A 17,181-nucleotide genomic window follows, 5' to 3' on the forward strand; every position below is an offset into this window, starting at 1 on the left:
AATGGGAGAATCTGTTCTCTCAGAGCTGACAAAGGCTCTGCTCCCTGGGCAGTGCAGGGTGTTGGGGAAAATGAAATGGAGGTGGTGCAGGTAAATGGGAATACAGCATTCCCTTTGTGTGGAAAACAGTGCCAGTGCTTATCTTTGTTCAAATCAGTTATTAAAAAAATCTGGTCAAGTGATAAATACCTGCAGTGCCCTCTTATGTGTGAGAGGAAGAGAAACAGAGGGTTCTTCAAGACAGTGATAGTACCGAGGCTGAAGATCCTCTGCCCATGGTAACTGTTAACCAGGAACTTCGTCCTCTGCAGCTGAAATCCCTAAACCCAGCTGTGTTCAACTATGCCTACACAGGATAAGTGAGGATTTTTATGGATTTTTTTAAACTTAAAACCGGGTCCAGAACAACAGAAGTTACACCGATGTGGGGAAAGCACTCTCAGTGTAAGAGAAATGCTCACATGGATTTTCAGTGTATCTCTCTCAGTAAGTTACTTTTCCCTATATAAACAAGTCCTTGTGCTGAAATAACAAGGTTGCTTTTATTGTACTGACTGGGATCCAGGAATAATATGTTCTGGGGTTTTGTTCCTCAGATACATCATGTATGGAGTCACAGAATTCTGCCCCTCCGAGATGAACCTGACTCTGATTCCTTTCAGGAAAAGCAATCTGAAAATCTCCAGGGGTTTTGGAGTAGTCGTTGCAAATGTGTCACTTTTAAAAATGATAAACACTTAGGAATTCTCTGCGGGTGAGATTTGTAAATCTTGTCATAGAAGATACTGAAAGCACAGCAAAATTCTATATATTTCCTGATTTTTTTGGTGTGAGGGTTGCTTTGCATTTGTTGGCAGCTACTGGATGTGTTTGCAGATGGAGTGGTGCATTTTGTGCTTGGAAATGTGGGATTTAGGGGCTCCAGGGTTCTCTGTAGGACAGATACTGAAGATATTAGGCATCTAATCATGTGTGCTACAGGAAATTTTACTTCACTCCTTGGTGTATAAATTTTAAGGACCAAACCAATTGGGGCATGTTATGAAAAAATGAGCCCAATAAAACAATAATTAAGACCTGTTAGAGCCATGTAGTTACTGGCAGCAGTGTAAAGGCTCAGAATTTCCATTCTTTTGGGGAAACTCCTTTAAACAGTCAATTTTTTCACCATACTTCAGGTCACTCTTGTGGCAGCAGCATAACATTAGTGCTGCATTATTTGTTTTAAAATAAACATGTCAAAATTTGAACTCCACAGTTGGAAGACAGCAAAGGAGAGGGAGTTAAAACCTTGCCCATAGCCAGTTTATTGCTTTAAAATTATTGACTCAGCTGTTTTCATTTGTGGAAGGTTTAGGAATTGTTGGAAGCAGCATAAATCAGCCCCTTGGCTGGTCCTGAATGAAAGGATCTGGTGTGCAAAGCACACGGTGTCGCTTCAGTTGGGGGTTGTGGTGATGTTGTTTAGATTGTTCTCTCCCACACGTAAATCAGCACAAAGGGATAGTAGGGAAAAGGGCTCAAGAACTTGGAAAGGATCCACCTTTCTTGCTGCTTCAGACCTTTTTCCTCCCATAGCTATTAAATCTGAATTAAGCTTGCTTTCTGCCACTCTTCATCTCTCCTTTTAGCATCAGCCCCTTGGTCCTCTGGGTTGTGTATAAAGACATATAACTTAAATTCATTGCCATTGTTCTGGATTATTTACTGGATTTTTATCTCCAAGTCAGCATGGAGAAAGGAAAAGAGTAGAAAACTATGTATTAGCAAGTCTTTTTTTGTTTTGATCTGTACTTTTGCCTTTTGTCTGTACACAACTTTCCTGTTTTAATTGCTGACTCGGAGTAGGGTCCTTTCCCCTCTGTCCCCCAAGGAACTGCAGCAAACCCCCCAATTTCCACTTCATATAGTGATGCACAGTACACTGCATTTTGTGTCTGAGGAATGGAGCTTTATTTAGGAACAAACTGCTCTTCAGCTGAGGTACAGTGACCTTCCCAGAGAGTGGTGAAGGAGGGAATCAGTCAGTGCCTGTTGCAGCAATGTCTTTGTGCTGCAAACCTGATCACGTTCTGAATCAGTGTGTGGCTCTGGTGTCTTGCTTGGCTCTACAACTCAGGCCACTTCTGCTCCTCAGAGATACCATAAGTTCAAATGTATCTGAAAGGGTCTACAATGATTGCTGCTTAGAGCTGTGCATTGATTTGCCTGGGACTTCTCACAGTGGTTTTATTGAGGTATCCATTTTCTAGTTCTGGTAATGGTAGGTCTATGCTCTGGGGTTGGGTGAAATCCAACTGCCCTGAAATCGATAGGATTTTTGGCTTTTGCTCTCTGGTAGGATCAGCATTTCACATCAGTATGTTCTCAGTACCCAAATTACAAGCTCAGCACAGGGTCTGGTGGTGCTAATTTTCTGTAACTGTAGATAACAATACAGTGAAACAACTGAGGCTTGTTCATCCTTGCGACTGGGATGAGTTAGTCTCTGCTCTTACACAGAGTCCTCTTTAATTCTTTCCAGGTTTCCAAAGTCTACCAAATGCCACAAAAATGAGTTTTAATGTTAGTTGTCAAATTTTGCTCAGGCTGAGAGGGATTTGTTCTTTCACAATTGTATGTTGAGGGAGATGTATGTAGCATTCACAAAGAGCTCAAAATTAAACTTGCAAGTAAGAATAACTTTCAAACTTACCAAGACAAAAAGGCTTCCAGCTGGTTTGCTTCTGTGGTAGATGGAAAATCCAGAGGCCAAGCTGCTTTTTCTTCCTATATTACCCGATGCTGTGGATTGTTAATCTGCAGTTGGAGCTGAAAACAGCTTTTGTCTTTCTCTGTTAGATCCAAGCTGTGTGGAGGAATTGGGTTTCTCCATGCGATAACCAGCTAACTACTCAGTTAAAAAAGGGAAAAAGTGCTGCTCCAGGATGTGTTATTCCAGAAGAGAGAAAGAAAGGGTTGGGTTTTTTTGCAACTGCAGTGTTTTATTCTCACATGCAGAAGTGCTCTAACCAGGCACAGCTGACCCAGATTCCATATACATCACTTTTGGACAGTGTTGTTTTAAACAAACACACACTGGGCTCAGCGTTCGGCCCACCGGTGATGTCACCGCGAGCACTCGGAGCACAGCAAACTCCTCCTTCGGATTTCCTATCCATACCCTCCAGAAAAGGAGGGGGGTAGGGAGGCTGAGAGGTTAGGAACAAGGAAAGATTGTTTGCCAGTAGAAGGGAGGTACCATATGGCAACGGACTGTGCAAGAGTTCAGCAGAAAAAAAATTTTACTACGCTGCCTAAAGATGCCTTTCAAGTTATTACAGTACTGGGCTTCATTTAGAAGAAAGATTCTTTCAGGCTGATAAAACTGGATTTGTGTTGCTGGGAATAAAAGGGGCAGCCTGGCTGGATACAACAGGAAAAATGAGCCATTTGTAGTCTAGAAGAATTCGGCAGAATGTCGCCTTCGATTCTTGACGTTCACTTAATAAGAAACAGTTCCAGTTGTTAAACGCTCCAATACATGTGGAAAATGTTAAAGCTCTGTGTGTGTGTGTGATGGGTTTGGGTAGGTATCAGAATATTTGATAACATCTGACTGGTGTTAGAAGTAGCAAAAGCCATGGAGATTACACTCTGTGAGGAATGCAGGATCTGTGTTTGGTTCTGGCCATACTCAGCCAGCACTGAAGTGCATTCAGTTTGCTGCCATTGATCTTGTTGGTTTCTTCACCAAGGCATTGCATTTGAAAAGAGAATCACCTTAGGATGCTTCCAAAAATATTTTAGCTTTCCTAGAAGTGCATTCAGTAGGTTTAGGGAACTGCTCTCTACGGAAGAGATGTTGATTCAGCTAAAAGGAAAAAACAGTCTCTAATTGAGCAAGTCATTCAGAGAGACAATCCTCCACACATAGTTGGCAAATTCCTGCAGATTAGTGCAGGTGCCTGGTAGAGTGACTTTCCTTAATTACAGTTAATAAGCATGATTTAAAAAAAGGCAGGTTTGGGACTTTTAAGGCTTGTTTGGACACAACTTAGTAACATTACGTTCAGGACAGCGTAGGTAGCTCAGCAATGAAATGTGACTACTTCATTCTGATCATCCTGTCTGGTTTTTAATAAACTTCTAGCAGAGTAGAAGATTGAGAGATTGAGTAGTATATCAGGTCATGTGTAATACCTTTTTATTCCCTGTTTTATATGTCACCTTTCAGCCACAGGTATTTTAATTTGCCGGTGTGTGTGCGCACACACGCGTGTGCGCGTGTTGGTCTTGGAGAGGTGCCCAGAGTTTTCCAGCTCACATTCGAGGGCTGTGCTGGTTAGGTGCTGCACAAACACAACTGCTGCTCTTGTGAGGTTGAATTAATAGTCTTCCACCTGTAAAGCCAAACTCCTTGTTATGATTTTGGTTACACAAGGCTGAGAGGTGAAGCAAAATAGAATTTGAAAAATTCCCTGTTGATGAAATAAGTTTCTGAAATAACATTATTGAAGTCTGTGTGTCTTTAGAATTGGGATATCTTGTGAAAGGTGCAGGGGGTGAAGAGCAGTTCCTCTTAGCAGCAGAGTCGGTCAGGGTGTGCTTCATTTGGTTGAGACAAAAATGATCGGCCCTTGGATGAAGTTCAAGAAATGGAGTTGCATTTAGAATTAAAATAAGCAGTTTATCTACAGCATTAGTGTGTAAGAGGAGGATTTGCCTCTCTACATGATCAGGGGATTGAAAGAGGAGTAAGATTACAAACAGTGTGGGGGAAGGAGGCAGGTAGAAGACTTAAATTGACTTATCTCTAAGGCTGTTGGATCTCTGGAGCTGTGATCATTCTGAACGATAGGATTAGTTCTGCATTTCAGTCTTTTCCTTAGCTAGCTTTTCCCATGTTGCTGCAAGTTGAATTGGACTTTTTATTCAGCTTAAAGAGTTACAGGCATAATTTTCCTTCTATTGTTTTTTTTTAATTGCTGGATTGGAGGGATGACTCCCTAAAATACATCATCTACAGTCACCATGGTGTGCTGCAGAGGAGGAAATAAATCCTGCCCACAGTCCTGCCTGTACTCCTGCCCTCAGCATCCACCAGGACAGCTCAGATAAGGCTGACAAGGCAAAGGATTTGGTGATTGAGGGGTTCAATCCCAGACATCGGTGACACAGTGATGTACTTCCCTCTAAGCCCAAGCATTATTGCTGTCATACTCTAAGGTCTGAAGGCTCTTGGAGATCTTATCAAAATGATTTCTCGGGCAGCTCCAAAGTACTATTCTGAGACAACCTGACACGTTAGTCAATGAAAGCAAAATCCTTCACAATACTGTTAGTGAGGTGCCTTTTCTACTGCTAAATGCAAGACACTAACCAAAGAAACTCAACTCTAATCTTTTCCAGGTATTTACCTGTCAGACTTGACATATATTGACTCTGCCTACCCCTCCACTGCCAGCATTCTGGAGAGTGAGCAGAGAACAAACCTAATGAACAACATTCTGCGAATTATCTCGGACTTGCAGCAGTCCTGTGAATATGGTAAGCTGTTGTCTAAAGATTGCAGTGCTCAAGAGAACTTTACAGGCTTCAATATTGTTCTGCTGTAAGGCAGTTAAGTAAGGCCTGACCCATGTGAGTGCCATTAACAGCCTCCCTCATCCTCTCAGCCCAGAAGTCTGGGTTTATTCTGGTATTGCTGGTTATGACAGAGCTCACTAAGAAGGGACTGTGAGCTGTGAAGGAGTCCTGAGACACAGCCCTCCGCATTCCAGGCTTGGGCCTTCATTTTGGCCAGGGATGTTGTCTTACTTTTCCCTTACCTGTGCTCTGATCAGCAGAGCAGCTCTAGGGTTTATGGATGTGGAGTGTCAGCTCAGTGCATGAGAACTGCCACGGAGTTCTGAGATTTCAGTATCACTAGGGGCTGTGGTTTGTACCTCCATCTCACATAAAAAGGCAAGAGATAACTTTGCTTACCAGTGAGTGGTGCAGTGATAATGAATGTTATCTCTTCTCCAGATATTCCTATGTTGCCTCATGTCCAGAAATATCTAAACTCAGTTCAGTACATAGAAGAGCTTCAGAAGTTTGTAGAAGATGACAATTACAAGTAAGTACAAAATGCTATGACTGACCCTAACTCGTAACAAGATAACCTTGATGACACCAATCCTGTCACTTGTGAGACTGCACTTGTGTCAGAGGGTTGTATCATTGTATGGGAACCCCTGCCCATGGGTTTGGGTGAGCTTTCAGGTTCCTTCCAGCCCAAACCAGTCTGTGATTCCACAATCAACCACCTCAGATGCACAAGTCACAAGCAGTTGGGGTTACAGTAGGATCTTGTGCTCAAGACATTTTTCCACATGCTGGATGGCATATCTCTTTCCTTTTCCATGTCAGACTGCACTAAGCCCTGGCTTTCAGGTCTGATAAGGATTGTGTACACCTGGCTCAGCTGTAACACTGCTCAGTCAGGAAGGTGGGCTCCATGACTGGAGGTGGCTTATGTCCTTCTTCATCAGAACAAAGTCACTTGTGCATCCAGTCCCAGGGTCTTACTGAGGGTGACTTTAGGCTTTTGCTTTCAGATATATTTAATTTTCATTTTATACTTTTCTCTGAGATCAGTTACACAGTGTGAGCAAAATGTAAGCACTTGATTTTTTTGACAGGCAAGTTACTGTCCATGTGTCTCTGCCTGTTCCTGCCACCTGAGGTTTCTACTTCCTTAATTAAAAGATTATTACTGTATTAAGTGATTTGGCATCCAGCAAAAACTGGGGGTGGGAAATCTCTGGCAAGAGACAGGAACTAGCCCTGAGGATAGGAAACACCCTAAAGCAAATTTGTGGCCTATGAAGGAAGTTTTTGTTCATTGGCTGATGTGCTCGAGGAGGTTCCCCACCCATTCCCATCCTGCCCGCCCGGGAAGTTTGTCACCTCGGTGGGCTTGAATTGGCTGCTTGTGTAGCTGCATGGGAACGGCAGGAGGGGTATGCACACTGCAGGAACTGATATGCTTTGCCATTTAATAGCCCTGACTTGGATTTACTAAAAGGCAGCAGCTGGGGACCCTTCAGTTCGTCAGAGAGCAGTTAATGAGGACTCAGAGCCTTTGCTTCCCTGCTGAGGTTTGAGTTGTTCACTGCACATCCCTGTGCAAGAATTCAGCTTTGCCTCTTTGCTGAGGTGTTCTACAGCCTCATTTGGGAGGTGTTGCTAGCTTATCACTGAGAGTAAAGCTCTGTGGTCAGAAATTTGAAGGAGGGAAAAAAAAGCCATCCTAACCCCAAGTTTCTTACCTGCAGTGTTTGTTTCTTAGTGGCATGTTTGTTTTCATGAGCTCCACGCTCTGCCTTTCTCCTCCTGCACTAGGTAGGACTCACTGCTGGTGGGAATTGTACTGAGGAAGGAGCCACAGTCTCTGCAGCCTGTACAATTATGTTTGGGGAGCAGGGAACTGAGTGAAGGCCATGGCACATGGATCAGCAGCGTGGCTACTGTGCACAGTGTCTGCTGTTACACCAGGGGGGTTTGTGCATCTCCAAGCCAAATGTTTTTATGGCCAAGTAGTGTATTTTGAAGAACTATTCGTACTCTAAGCGACTGGTTTACTTTTTATCCCCTAAGGTGTTTGTCAGCAAAAAGGTTGAGGTTAGACAACAGCCACTGTGACATGAATACAAGTGTTTTCTTCCTATTTTTAAAACTTCAGCTATAAAGTTGTAGTGAATCATTGCTAAACTGGGGATCAGAGGGAGAGGAGCTCTTAAACTTTTCCCCAAAATCAATTCTTCTCCAACTCTGGTAATTTCCAAGATTCTGGTTGTGCACATTGTGTGGACAGAATATGCTTGATCTTCCCAGAGTTTTCTGCTCCTGGAGTCTGCCTCCTTTGTGGGTCTCTTGGAAATGGCATTAAAATGTGCCTCTTGCAGAAAAAGCTTGAGTTATGGATGGAATCAAGATGATAATGTGTTTTCCAAAACACAAAAGGATTTTGGCCTTTGGACCAGTAAGGACGAAAGTTTTGGCTTAGCACACTAGTGCACTTTATAGAAAGATTTAAAATACAAAGCGTTCCAAGCAGAAATATTTCAGTCAAGGTGGGGGAAGCAGTTGTACATTTTCTTATTCTTCCCAAGTTTTATGTTGGAGTAGTAGTGTCATCACTGACTGAGCTCCATGTCTGTCAGCCATCCCAGGGCCACAGAGGTCCCGGCTTATGTGTGGTTGTTTTCCCTGGAAGGTGGTGCCAAGTGGCAGCTCTTCCCCTGCTCCTTCTACAGAGTGACTTGGCTGAGTTCTCGTGGAGTTTTTGCTGACCGAGGGTGGCAGTGGCCTCCTGTGGCTGCTTGTGGCCTGCTGTGCCAGCTGTGTTGGGCTCCCTGGTGCAGGAAGGGGGAGCAGGGCTGGGCTGCAGCCAGGCCTTTGCTGTGGAGACTGCTCTTCTCTCAGCGTGGTGTTGCCAGCCTGGCTTGGTCTGGATGAACCAAAGCAACAGGCAGGAAACATCAGCTTTGGAAGTGGTATGAGCTAAAGATAACTGTGCAGTTTGTGTGAACCTCATGGTATTTCTTGCAGTGGTAGAAACAGGCAGATTTCAGTTGTAAAGTCAAATACTTTTTCACAAACTCACATTTCTGTTTCCTGATGAAGTAACTTTGAATGTTTCTTCAATGCAGACTTTCCTTAAAGATAGAACCAGGGACCAGCACCCCCCACTCTGCTGCTTCCAGAGAAGATTTAGTAGGTAAATGCTTAATCAATGTGAGAAGACCTGAGGTTGTCATGTGCATTATTTGGGAATTGCAAATGTGGAAAATGTTTGCCTGAGGCCTATAAAGAAGTGTGAAGTTTAAACACTGTGTATTTGTAATAAAAAGTCTAAAGTTGATCTGTAAAGAATTTATGTGAAGGAATCAAGTAATTTTTTTGAGTTCTTGTATGTATTGTGGCACCAACTTGGTGGTGTCATTTGGGGTGAAGAGCTATTAAATACTCATTCTTCGTTGTGTCCAGACAGAAGGGCCTTCACCTAAACATTTCATGGGATAATGTCCTTCCAAAAATGGACATTCCTTTGGTCCTTCACTTTGCCAAAAGTGGTTGAAGGCAGGAGTTTGAAAATGTAGAATCGGTGGGATATGTTCAATGCCAGTGTAGCTAGCGCAGCAACCTTTAGGGCTTAGAAATCCCTTGTAACTGGATGATCTGAGCTAAGTGTCTTTGGGTTTACCCCTGTGCAAAATTCCTGAAGTCCAGGGGCTTTGTTATCAATATATCCATGAGTTTTGTCACAGACTGTCTCCTATAAATTGACACATGGAGGTTTTGTGCAACTTTTCCCCAGTTTTCTGAGTAGTAACCTTGACAGTGACTCTGAATGACTTGGGAGTGATACCTCTTTTCTTCCCAGGCTCTGAAGTTGGAGCATCTCCACAAAGTGGGCGGAAAAACGTTGCAGCTGAAGGAGCTTTGCTGCCACCAACACCTCCTTCTCCTCGGAACCTGATACCACATGGGCACAGGAAGTGTCACAGTCTGGGATACAAGTCAGCATTTTGCTTCATCTCAAACTCCTAAGCTTTGTGATTGAAAATTTTTCATTACAAAATCTTTCATGACTCATTCAATACAAAAAGCTTTGCTTGTAAGAAGTAGCATAATTTATCTACAGAATACTTCCCTAACAGAGCAATTTGTGGTCAGGGACCAAGCTCAGGGCTCTAGTGGTGGTCACCAAACCCAAGAGTAGTCAGAACAGGAAGACTGAAGTTGTGATAAGACTAGCCAAGGAGTTAACCCAAATGGCTCATTCTGAATGACAAAACTATCACTTTTAACAACTCAGTGCCAGTGTAGTTATTTCAAATTCAAAATTAACTGCTTTAGTGGCATTTTTATAGGGAGACCTCCTTTGTAAGGCTGTCACATATCTGTGCAGTAATGGCTTCAGGTTAGGTGTACTCCTAATTAATGTCTTGGTCATTGTGTCATCAATTCCCAGGTCATCTTTTCAAAACACAAGATTGTAGCAATACAGTAATTGATAACTTCCATTGTGTAAGGTTAATGAGCTAGGATGCAATTCTGCAGTTCAGTTATGTGTTACAGCAAGACAAAAATGCCTTGGGATATTGAAAGTGATTGTTGATGTGCTCCTGACTTTGTTGCATGAGTATTGTGCAGCTTTCAAAGGAGCAAATCCTGTAGCTAACACAGTTTGTGCAATTGCAGCTTGTGACTAGAGCCATGGTTTGGTCTGGCACTAGGAACACACAGCATGCACCTGAGTTATTGAAACACCTTCTGAAGCATATCAGAGACAGTGCTCTAACAGTTCTATCCTGGTTTGTCTCCAGTTTCATCCACAAGATGAACACAGCTGAATTCAAAAGTGCAACATTCCCCAACGCAGGACCAAGGCACCTCCTGGACGACAGCGTCATGGAGCCTCACGTCCCGTCCCGAGGGCAGGCAGAGAGCTCCACCCTTTCCAGTGGGATCTCAATAGGTAGGAGCTGCAAACATACCTGTGCAGCATGTGTTCTTTCAGTAAGGATCTGAGCACTGTGAGGTGGTGATTGCACCTGAAGAACTGCTGTACTAAAATACTGCTCTGTCTTGGGACAAATTGGAGAAGTGGAGGTGGAGGAGGGTGACACAATCCATACAGCATGAACTGAGGAGCTATAAAGAAGCAGATTTCTTTAATGATACAACTTCTGATGCTCTTCCTGGATGGAGGTGGGAGGAAGTGCAGGGCATAATTTTCTGTTCTCTTTTTTCCCCCTTTAATCAATCCATGTTTGAAATACCTTATGGAAAGGTTTCTATTTAAAATGCCACATTGTCTTGACAGTGAGAACTCTAAATTGCTGTTTCAAGAGCATAATTTCTAAATACTTCAGACTTTGTCAGGAGGAGGTAGAAATTTAACTTTCAGATACCTCAAAATGTCAGAATCTACTTAATTTGGTAGGTTAGCTAGCTTCAAATATTTAGGGGGGTATTCTTTTTTGAGAACTTTTGCTTCCTGAGGTTCATCAGTGACAGGAGTTGCTCTTTCTTGCTGTTAACACACAGATCCTCAGTGTGAAGGGAGGGCAGGGCTAGAGCCTCTCAGATCCACCTGTTTGCAGCCAGGGTGAGGAATGGGTTCTCTCACTGCAGTCCTTGTTCTCAGGTTTATTAGCTTGATAGATTTCAGTGGTGTTCAATTTTTATGCATTTATGGTAGTAAAAGATCTATGTCGTGTTTCACGTTTCTTTGGGCAATTGAATTTTAGAAAACAGTTCTGCATTTTAGCCTTCACAGAGAGAAATGAGGTCAGAGAGTTTCAGATTATGCTGTTTTCAGGAGCTTTGCATCTGTTTTCCTGAGGAGCAGGCAATATCCTGAGCAAACATTAAATATTTCATGTGGAAAGAAACAAATATCTAGTGGCTATAATTAAAAAAGAAAAGTTCGTAAGTAAATCTGTGGAATTAGACCAAAGTAGTTGGTCTAAGTAAACCTGTTCACTTCAAACAGCTTCCACTGCTGAATGTGCATTGCCTGACTGTTCTCTGCAGCTTCTCTGCCATGGCAAAGTTTGCCATTTCCCAGTCATCCATCAGGATTGCTGCTTCTCCTCAACATTCAGGGTTTGCACAGGGCAGGAGAACCAAACAGCTGTCACCTTTGCTGAGATGCAGCACTGTCCTTTTCTCAGGGCAGTTCTTGGTTTATGTTTCCTATCTAAATATCTAAAACTCTCTGCAGCTGATCCTTTTTTCCAGGGTGAATTATTTCTTTGCCTCCCTGAGAGCCTAGCAGGGAAGGTTTGCCAGAGCTCACAGGCAGTTTTTCGTGAGCTGGTCGAGAAAGGGTTGCCATCCAAGTATTTTGGAAAACACAGGGTTTTCCTGCTTTGTCTCATCTCTGATTTTCTCAGTTCTGCTCTCTAGCTCAGGCATGACCTTACCAATTTGCTGTAATCACCCTTACAAGCTGGAACAAAATTGCCACTTTAGAAGACTTGTATACAAGATTTGTGAAACAACAACCTTAGGCATTTTGTGCAAGGTCAGCAGTTGTGGTTGGATCTTCCTCTCTCCCACTCTCTGCCACCTCCAACCTCCCCACACTGGGCTGCTTCAGTTTTCTCTCTGTTTTGCCCGTCTGGCATCATTGTCATTTTTCCTGCTTCTTGATTATGAAGACTTCAGTGACTCAAAAGTTTGGTAGAGGTGCTAGAAATAAGTATGGAGGAAAAGAGTGAGTCCTGGAGGTTTGCAGTGTCTGTTACCGCCGAATTCTTGGAAATGTAAGTTGTCTGGCATCCTGTACTGCTGCCTCAGCAGGATTTAAGGAAGTTGATTGAAGCTGCTGAGTTCCTCCATCATGTTTGAAGTAGTCTGTTTACTCAGGACTTGGAAGTAGTACAGTCACTGCAGCAGAGAGGAGGTTTATGGTATTCTACATCACACTTCAAAAGATGGTAAGGAAAATGTCTCCTGAATGTGTGTACTGAAAAGAGTGTTATTCCTCACCTTGCCCATAAACGTGGATTTAAACCTGTTGCTCCAGGAACAGGACTACCTTTTTTACATATAAGCCTATATAGGACTTAACTTTTTGGTTTAATGTTCCCTCTTCAAAACATGGGCAGAGTTTCTGCCATGCCAGCACCTTCAGTGTGCCTCTAAAGGCGACTGTAACACCACCTTAAATCACTCGTGTGTTTGAGGCCTCGGAGTGTTCAGACCTTTCCAATCCTTTCATACTGGAGGATTTGGTATAATCTGCCTCTATGTTAAATACCAAAACAGCAGCAAAGTGACAGTAGCGTCTGTCGGGATCCAGCAGTGTGTGTCTACACTAAAGACACACGTTGAGGTGGTGATGGACAGCGTTGTGTAGTGCTGGGAAAGGCTGACAGTCCAGTCTGGGAATGGGGCAGAGCATACCAGAACTTTTACATCTATGTAGTTCATCTTTCAGAGATGAAGGATGCTAAGTGGGTGTTTTTCATTGCTATGAGTGATTCCTAAAGCAGCAGCAATGCTGAGTATGAGCCAGGTATGGGATTTGGGGAAAACAGGCCAAATCTGGGACATGACAGCTGTGGGCAGAGACCTTTATCAGATTCTTCTCTTAGTTTCAGTGGTCAGAGGCTGATTGTGTGCATTTAACTCCTCCTGTAAAAAAAAATAGGACTCAAAAATATTAAAGATATAGCCCCTTTTACATTGATTTCTTGTGATTGGGTTAAAACAGTCCTTGTTCCTAGAGCTGTGGGTGGTGTGTGAGAGAGATGTACATCTTCCTTTGGAATACAGGTGCTCCTTAGCTGGACAGAAGTGAGAAGCCTTTTTCCAGCAGCTATCCTAATTAGAAGGAAGAACCACTTGTCCAGTCCTTTATACAGTATCAGATGGGAAATGTTCTCTTGAATTCAGGAATGTAACAATAGGAAATGTCTCTTGTCACTTTTAGGTGTTCATAACTTAGCAGCTTTACTTGAGCTGGGTATGATTGGAGCTCTTTATAAGCACATGGAGAATGAAGCTCAAGGATATGATTGATTTCATTCTTAGGTGTGGGCTGAAAAGAGGTTACATGACTTGAGTCCTTAAACCCACTCTTGGTTTCTGTTGCTTGCAAAGAGACTTTTGAAGGACGACACATGAAAGCACAGCAGAAAACATCTGGTTTGTGCAGACAATCCAGAATGTCTGCTCCTAGTAAGGAGGGGCAGATGCTTTTGCTTTGGACTGAAAGTTCATGGAGAGCCCTCAGTACTTGCTATCAGTAAGCCTGAAAGCTCCATGATGGTTTTGCTCCGCAGTCACTCTGTTTTGGTGAGCTCACTGTGTACACTCCTGCCCTTCTGAGGTCTAAGCATTGCTCTGGGCTGGGCTCAAAGAACCACCTGCCTGTTCTGACCACCTGTTCTCCTGCCTGTGTTTGCCTGCTGTCACCTCCTCCCCTAAAAGTAGGATAAATTAAGATACTTTTACTAGATTGTGGTTCCACTCAGAAATCACATGAAATTTCCTTTCATTCATAAGATATTTTCCTGAAGAGTAGATGGTTTGCTACGAGTTCATTATTTTCTTATACTTTCAGTGTATTTCTTTATTGCTAAAGTGTGTTGGATTTCCACCATTTCATATGATTTGGCTCTGTTCTATTACTGAATTTCTTTTCTCAAGCTGAGTCTGTTTACAATGGCCGATTGTTCAGATAACTCTAGGAGCAAAGGGGCAGTGTAACGTGGGTCCCACTTCCCATACATTGCTTCTGTGTGGCTTTTCTCCTCCTGCAGCACCAAACCTACAGGATGCAAAGTACTTTTGCTGAGGAGGTTGTTTTTTTAGAGTACTGTCTCACAGACAGGACTTAAAAACAGATGTCAAGGTATGAACACAGAAATGCTGAAATTGAGCATGTGACTTTAGATCTTTAAAGATTCAGAGGAAACAATTATGGTTTGTAGCAGCATTGGATACATATCTCTTCTAACTTTGGGGTGTTTTCCTTCTATTTTTTTCCACTTATTTTTCCTACTCTGCAATGATATGGATGAAAGCTCTGGGAAAACTAAGGCTCTTGAGTATTTGCCTTTGTTTGTGTGTTGCAATCACTTGGGAATTATGTTAGACTTTGTGCTAATGCACTCAGAGGAATTAATGCTGTGGAGTCAAGGAAGGTATTTGAAATAATATTTTAAATTTCAACCTTGATGATTCCATGATTTTATGACTCTAAATCAGTGTGGATTAATATAAGAAAGTGCCTTTGTAAGAACAGTACATTTACAAACCTAAAACTGGCATGAAATATGTCAGGAATATCAGCATTTTAATGGATTCCTCTATTAAGTCACCACCTCGAAGTTATTGAGTCCTGCAAGGGATTATATTTCTCTTCAAATAAATGGGGGTGTAGGTATACAGTGTGTGCTTTGACTTTCAGGGGTTTGGCAGCCTGTGCAGTAGGGAAGACCTTCACACAGCCAATGTCTGTCTGATTCCTCACCCTGCCGTGAGTCATCGCCGCCTGCGTCAGGACATGGGAGTTTGGCTTGGGTTTCAGGCCCAAGAAATATGTTGGGGGTTTTATGTTTCCTTTAAATGAGTGTGTAGGTGCCTGTCTCTTGCCCTAGATGTGGATACTCTGGTTTGCTACTGTGATTTGCCACTGCTTCATTAGTGCTAGGGTAAATTAAACAGCTGTAGAGTACTGGAGGTTGAAAAGGCACATGTAGGTGCCTGGATGAGAGGAGGAGAGGGATATGTTCTAGCACCCCAATCCTTGTTAGTACTGCTTGGTCCAAGGCATATGCTCTGGGTGTTTTGTGGTTGTTACAAACCCCTGTTTCTGCCATGTCTTCATACATTTGGTGATTTGCTTCTGTTCATTTTGCACAGTGCAGCTGATTGTCAGTGATGGTATTAAAGGTTGTACCAGTTCTCTGGCACAATGTTGCCTGAGTCCTTTGCCAGTCATCCCACCATTCTTACTTGGTTAACTAGGGAGACAAAGTTGAGCTATTTAATTACAAGAGTTAAATGGTAATTAACATATATTCATATATAGACTGCAGGGAAGTCTAGGTTGGATGTGAGGAGAAAAAAGTTTTCCCTGTTGTGGTGGTGAGACACTGTCCCAGGTTGCCCAGAGAAGCTGTGGCTGCCCCAACCCTGGCAGTGTTCACAGCCAGGTTGGATGAGCCTTGAGCAACCTGCTCTGGTGGGAGGTGTCCCTGCCCAGGGCAGGGGTTGGGACTAGATGATCTTTAAGCTCCATTCCAACCCCTGAATTCGCTGATTCTATGATATGAGGATTTTCAATATGGTCATAAACTCAAACAGGCAGAATAGAACGTTTTGGTCATGGTGTTAGCTGGGCTCTGTTGAGCTACAGTAATTGATGTTCAGACCTCTCAACCAGTTTTTTAGGCTTTCATGTTAGAATTTCAAGCTCTTTCAGGTCAGTCACCAGCACTGGAAACACTGGAGCTGGAGCCAAGAGAGTGTCGATGACAGATTTGAGAAGGGGAAAGAATTTTGAGTCTGAATGCTTTTCAAACTCTTTGGGGTTGGTTTGTTTATATTAACACCTGTTTGACTTTGGGGACTAACTCCTGGATAAAGGAAGCCTGTGTGAAGTGTTCAATATCCCCAGGCTTTCAGCAGTGAGTGGATGCTGTGACCAGGGGAGTGGGTATGGAATAGTGTAGGCATTCCCTATCACAGTGTGTCTGGAGCACAGCCAGCTGTGTGTGCACATCTGCAGATGTGAACAGAAGAGTCACATCTCAGTTGAGCTGCAGTGCCAGAGCTGCATAAACAATCCTGAGCCTTCTCAGATAATCACCAGCACAGTTAGCAAAAAAACCCATTTTGCCAATTTTTGTTATTCCTGAGCTAGGAAAAAGCCTTCATGGTAAGGAGTAAAGATAAACACAACTCAGATGTTTTGTTTTCTTTAATCCTGCACAAGAAATATTTAGTTTTGACCAGGAAGATAGTGCTTGTGTTACGTGACTGCTTACATACAGCCAAAACCTGTTTAGAGCATCAGTTAATAGATGATACTCTACCAAAGATTTGCTATTAAGTTTAACCTGAAGACTTGCTCAAGGTTGTTAGAAAAACTCAAATATTGAGTACATGCTTGAGAAGAATTTAAGAAGGTGATATGTTTTTCAGGTACTGGATGAATGAAATATTTCCAGTTGAGGTGACAGTCAAATAGTGCACTTAATGTTTCAACAGAACTTGGCTAGACATCTGACTTTTATCAAGTTCAAAATGAGTTCCTTTCACCTCTGTGGTGTTGTGGAGAGAGGGATGGAATAGATATTCCTTTGCTTTTCAGCAAAGGGTTTTTTAGTATCAGAACTTCTGTTGTGCAAAATATGTCCTGGGGTTTTTTAGAATCTAAAACATCCTGTTGGAGATGTTCTATATGGATGTTAGAGGGATAGTCAAATGCTAAAATTCAGCCTTTTCCATGGTTTTGTGACAATTTTCTAAAATGTTAAATCAATAGCTGTAGTGTTTGGCCCAATTTTTATACAGATTACATTGGTTTTAAAAGTATAATTGGCAATTTCTGTACAGATAAAACTTTCTAAGTGGAACTTTTTGCTTGCAAAAACTCATTGAAGTTTTCTCACTGTACTGGTAGTG

General features: G+C 42.6%; 1 protein-coding gene across 1 annotated transcript in view; it reads left to right on the forward strand.

The window, feature by feature from the left end:
- RALGPS2 (Ral GEF with PH domain and SH3 binding motif 2) overlaps positions 1-17,181 on the forward strand; it is a gene marked incomplete at both ends in the record, with an annotated part of 40,238 nt that overhangs the window by 17,827 nt on the left and 5,230 nt on the right. Inside the window, 5 exons of the mRNA XM_009081170.1 lie at positions 5,392-5,529; positions 6,010-6,100; positions 8,679-8,746; positions 9,413-9,548; positions 10,359-10,510. Coding sequence (XP_009079418.1) covers positions 5,392-5,529; positions 6,010-6,100; positions 8,679-8,746; positions 9,413-9,548; positions 10,359-10,510 — 585 coding nt within the window. The remainder of the gene's footprint in view (positions 1-5,391; positions 5,530-6,009; positions 6,101-8,678; positions 8,747-9,412; positions 9,549-10,358; positions 10,511-17,181) is intronic.

This window comes from Acanthisitta chloris, unplaced genomic scaffold, assembly GCF_000695815.1.
Source record: "Acanthisitta chloris isolate BGI_N310 unplaced genomic scaffold, ASM69581v1 scaffold14288, whole genome shotgun sequence".
Lineage (NCBI taxonomy): Eukaryota > Metazoa > Chordata > Aves > Passeriformes > Acanthisittidae > Acanthisitta > Acanthisitta chloris.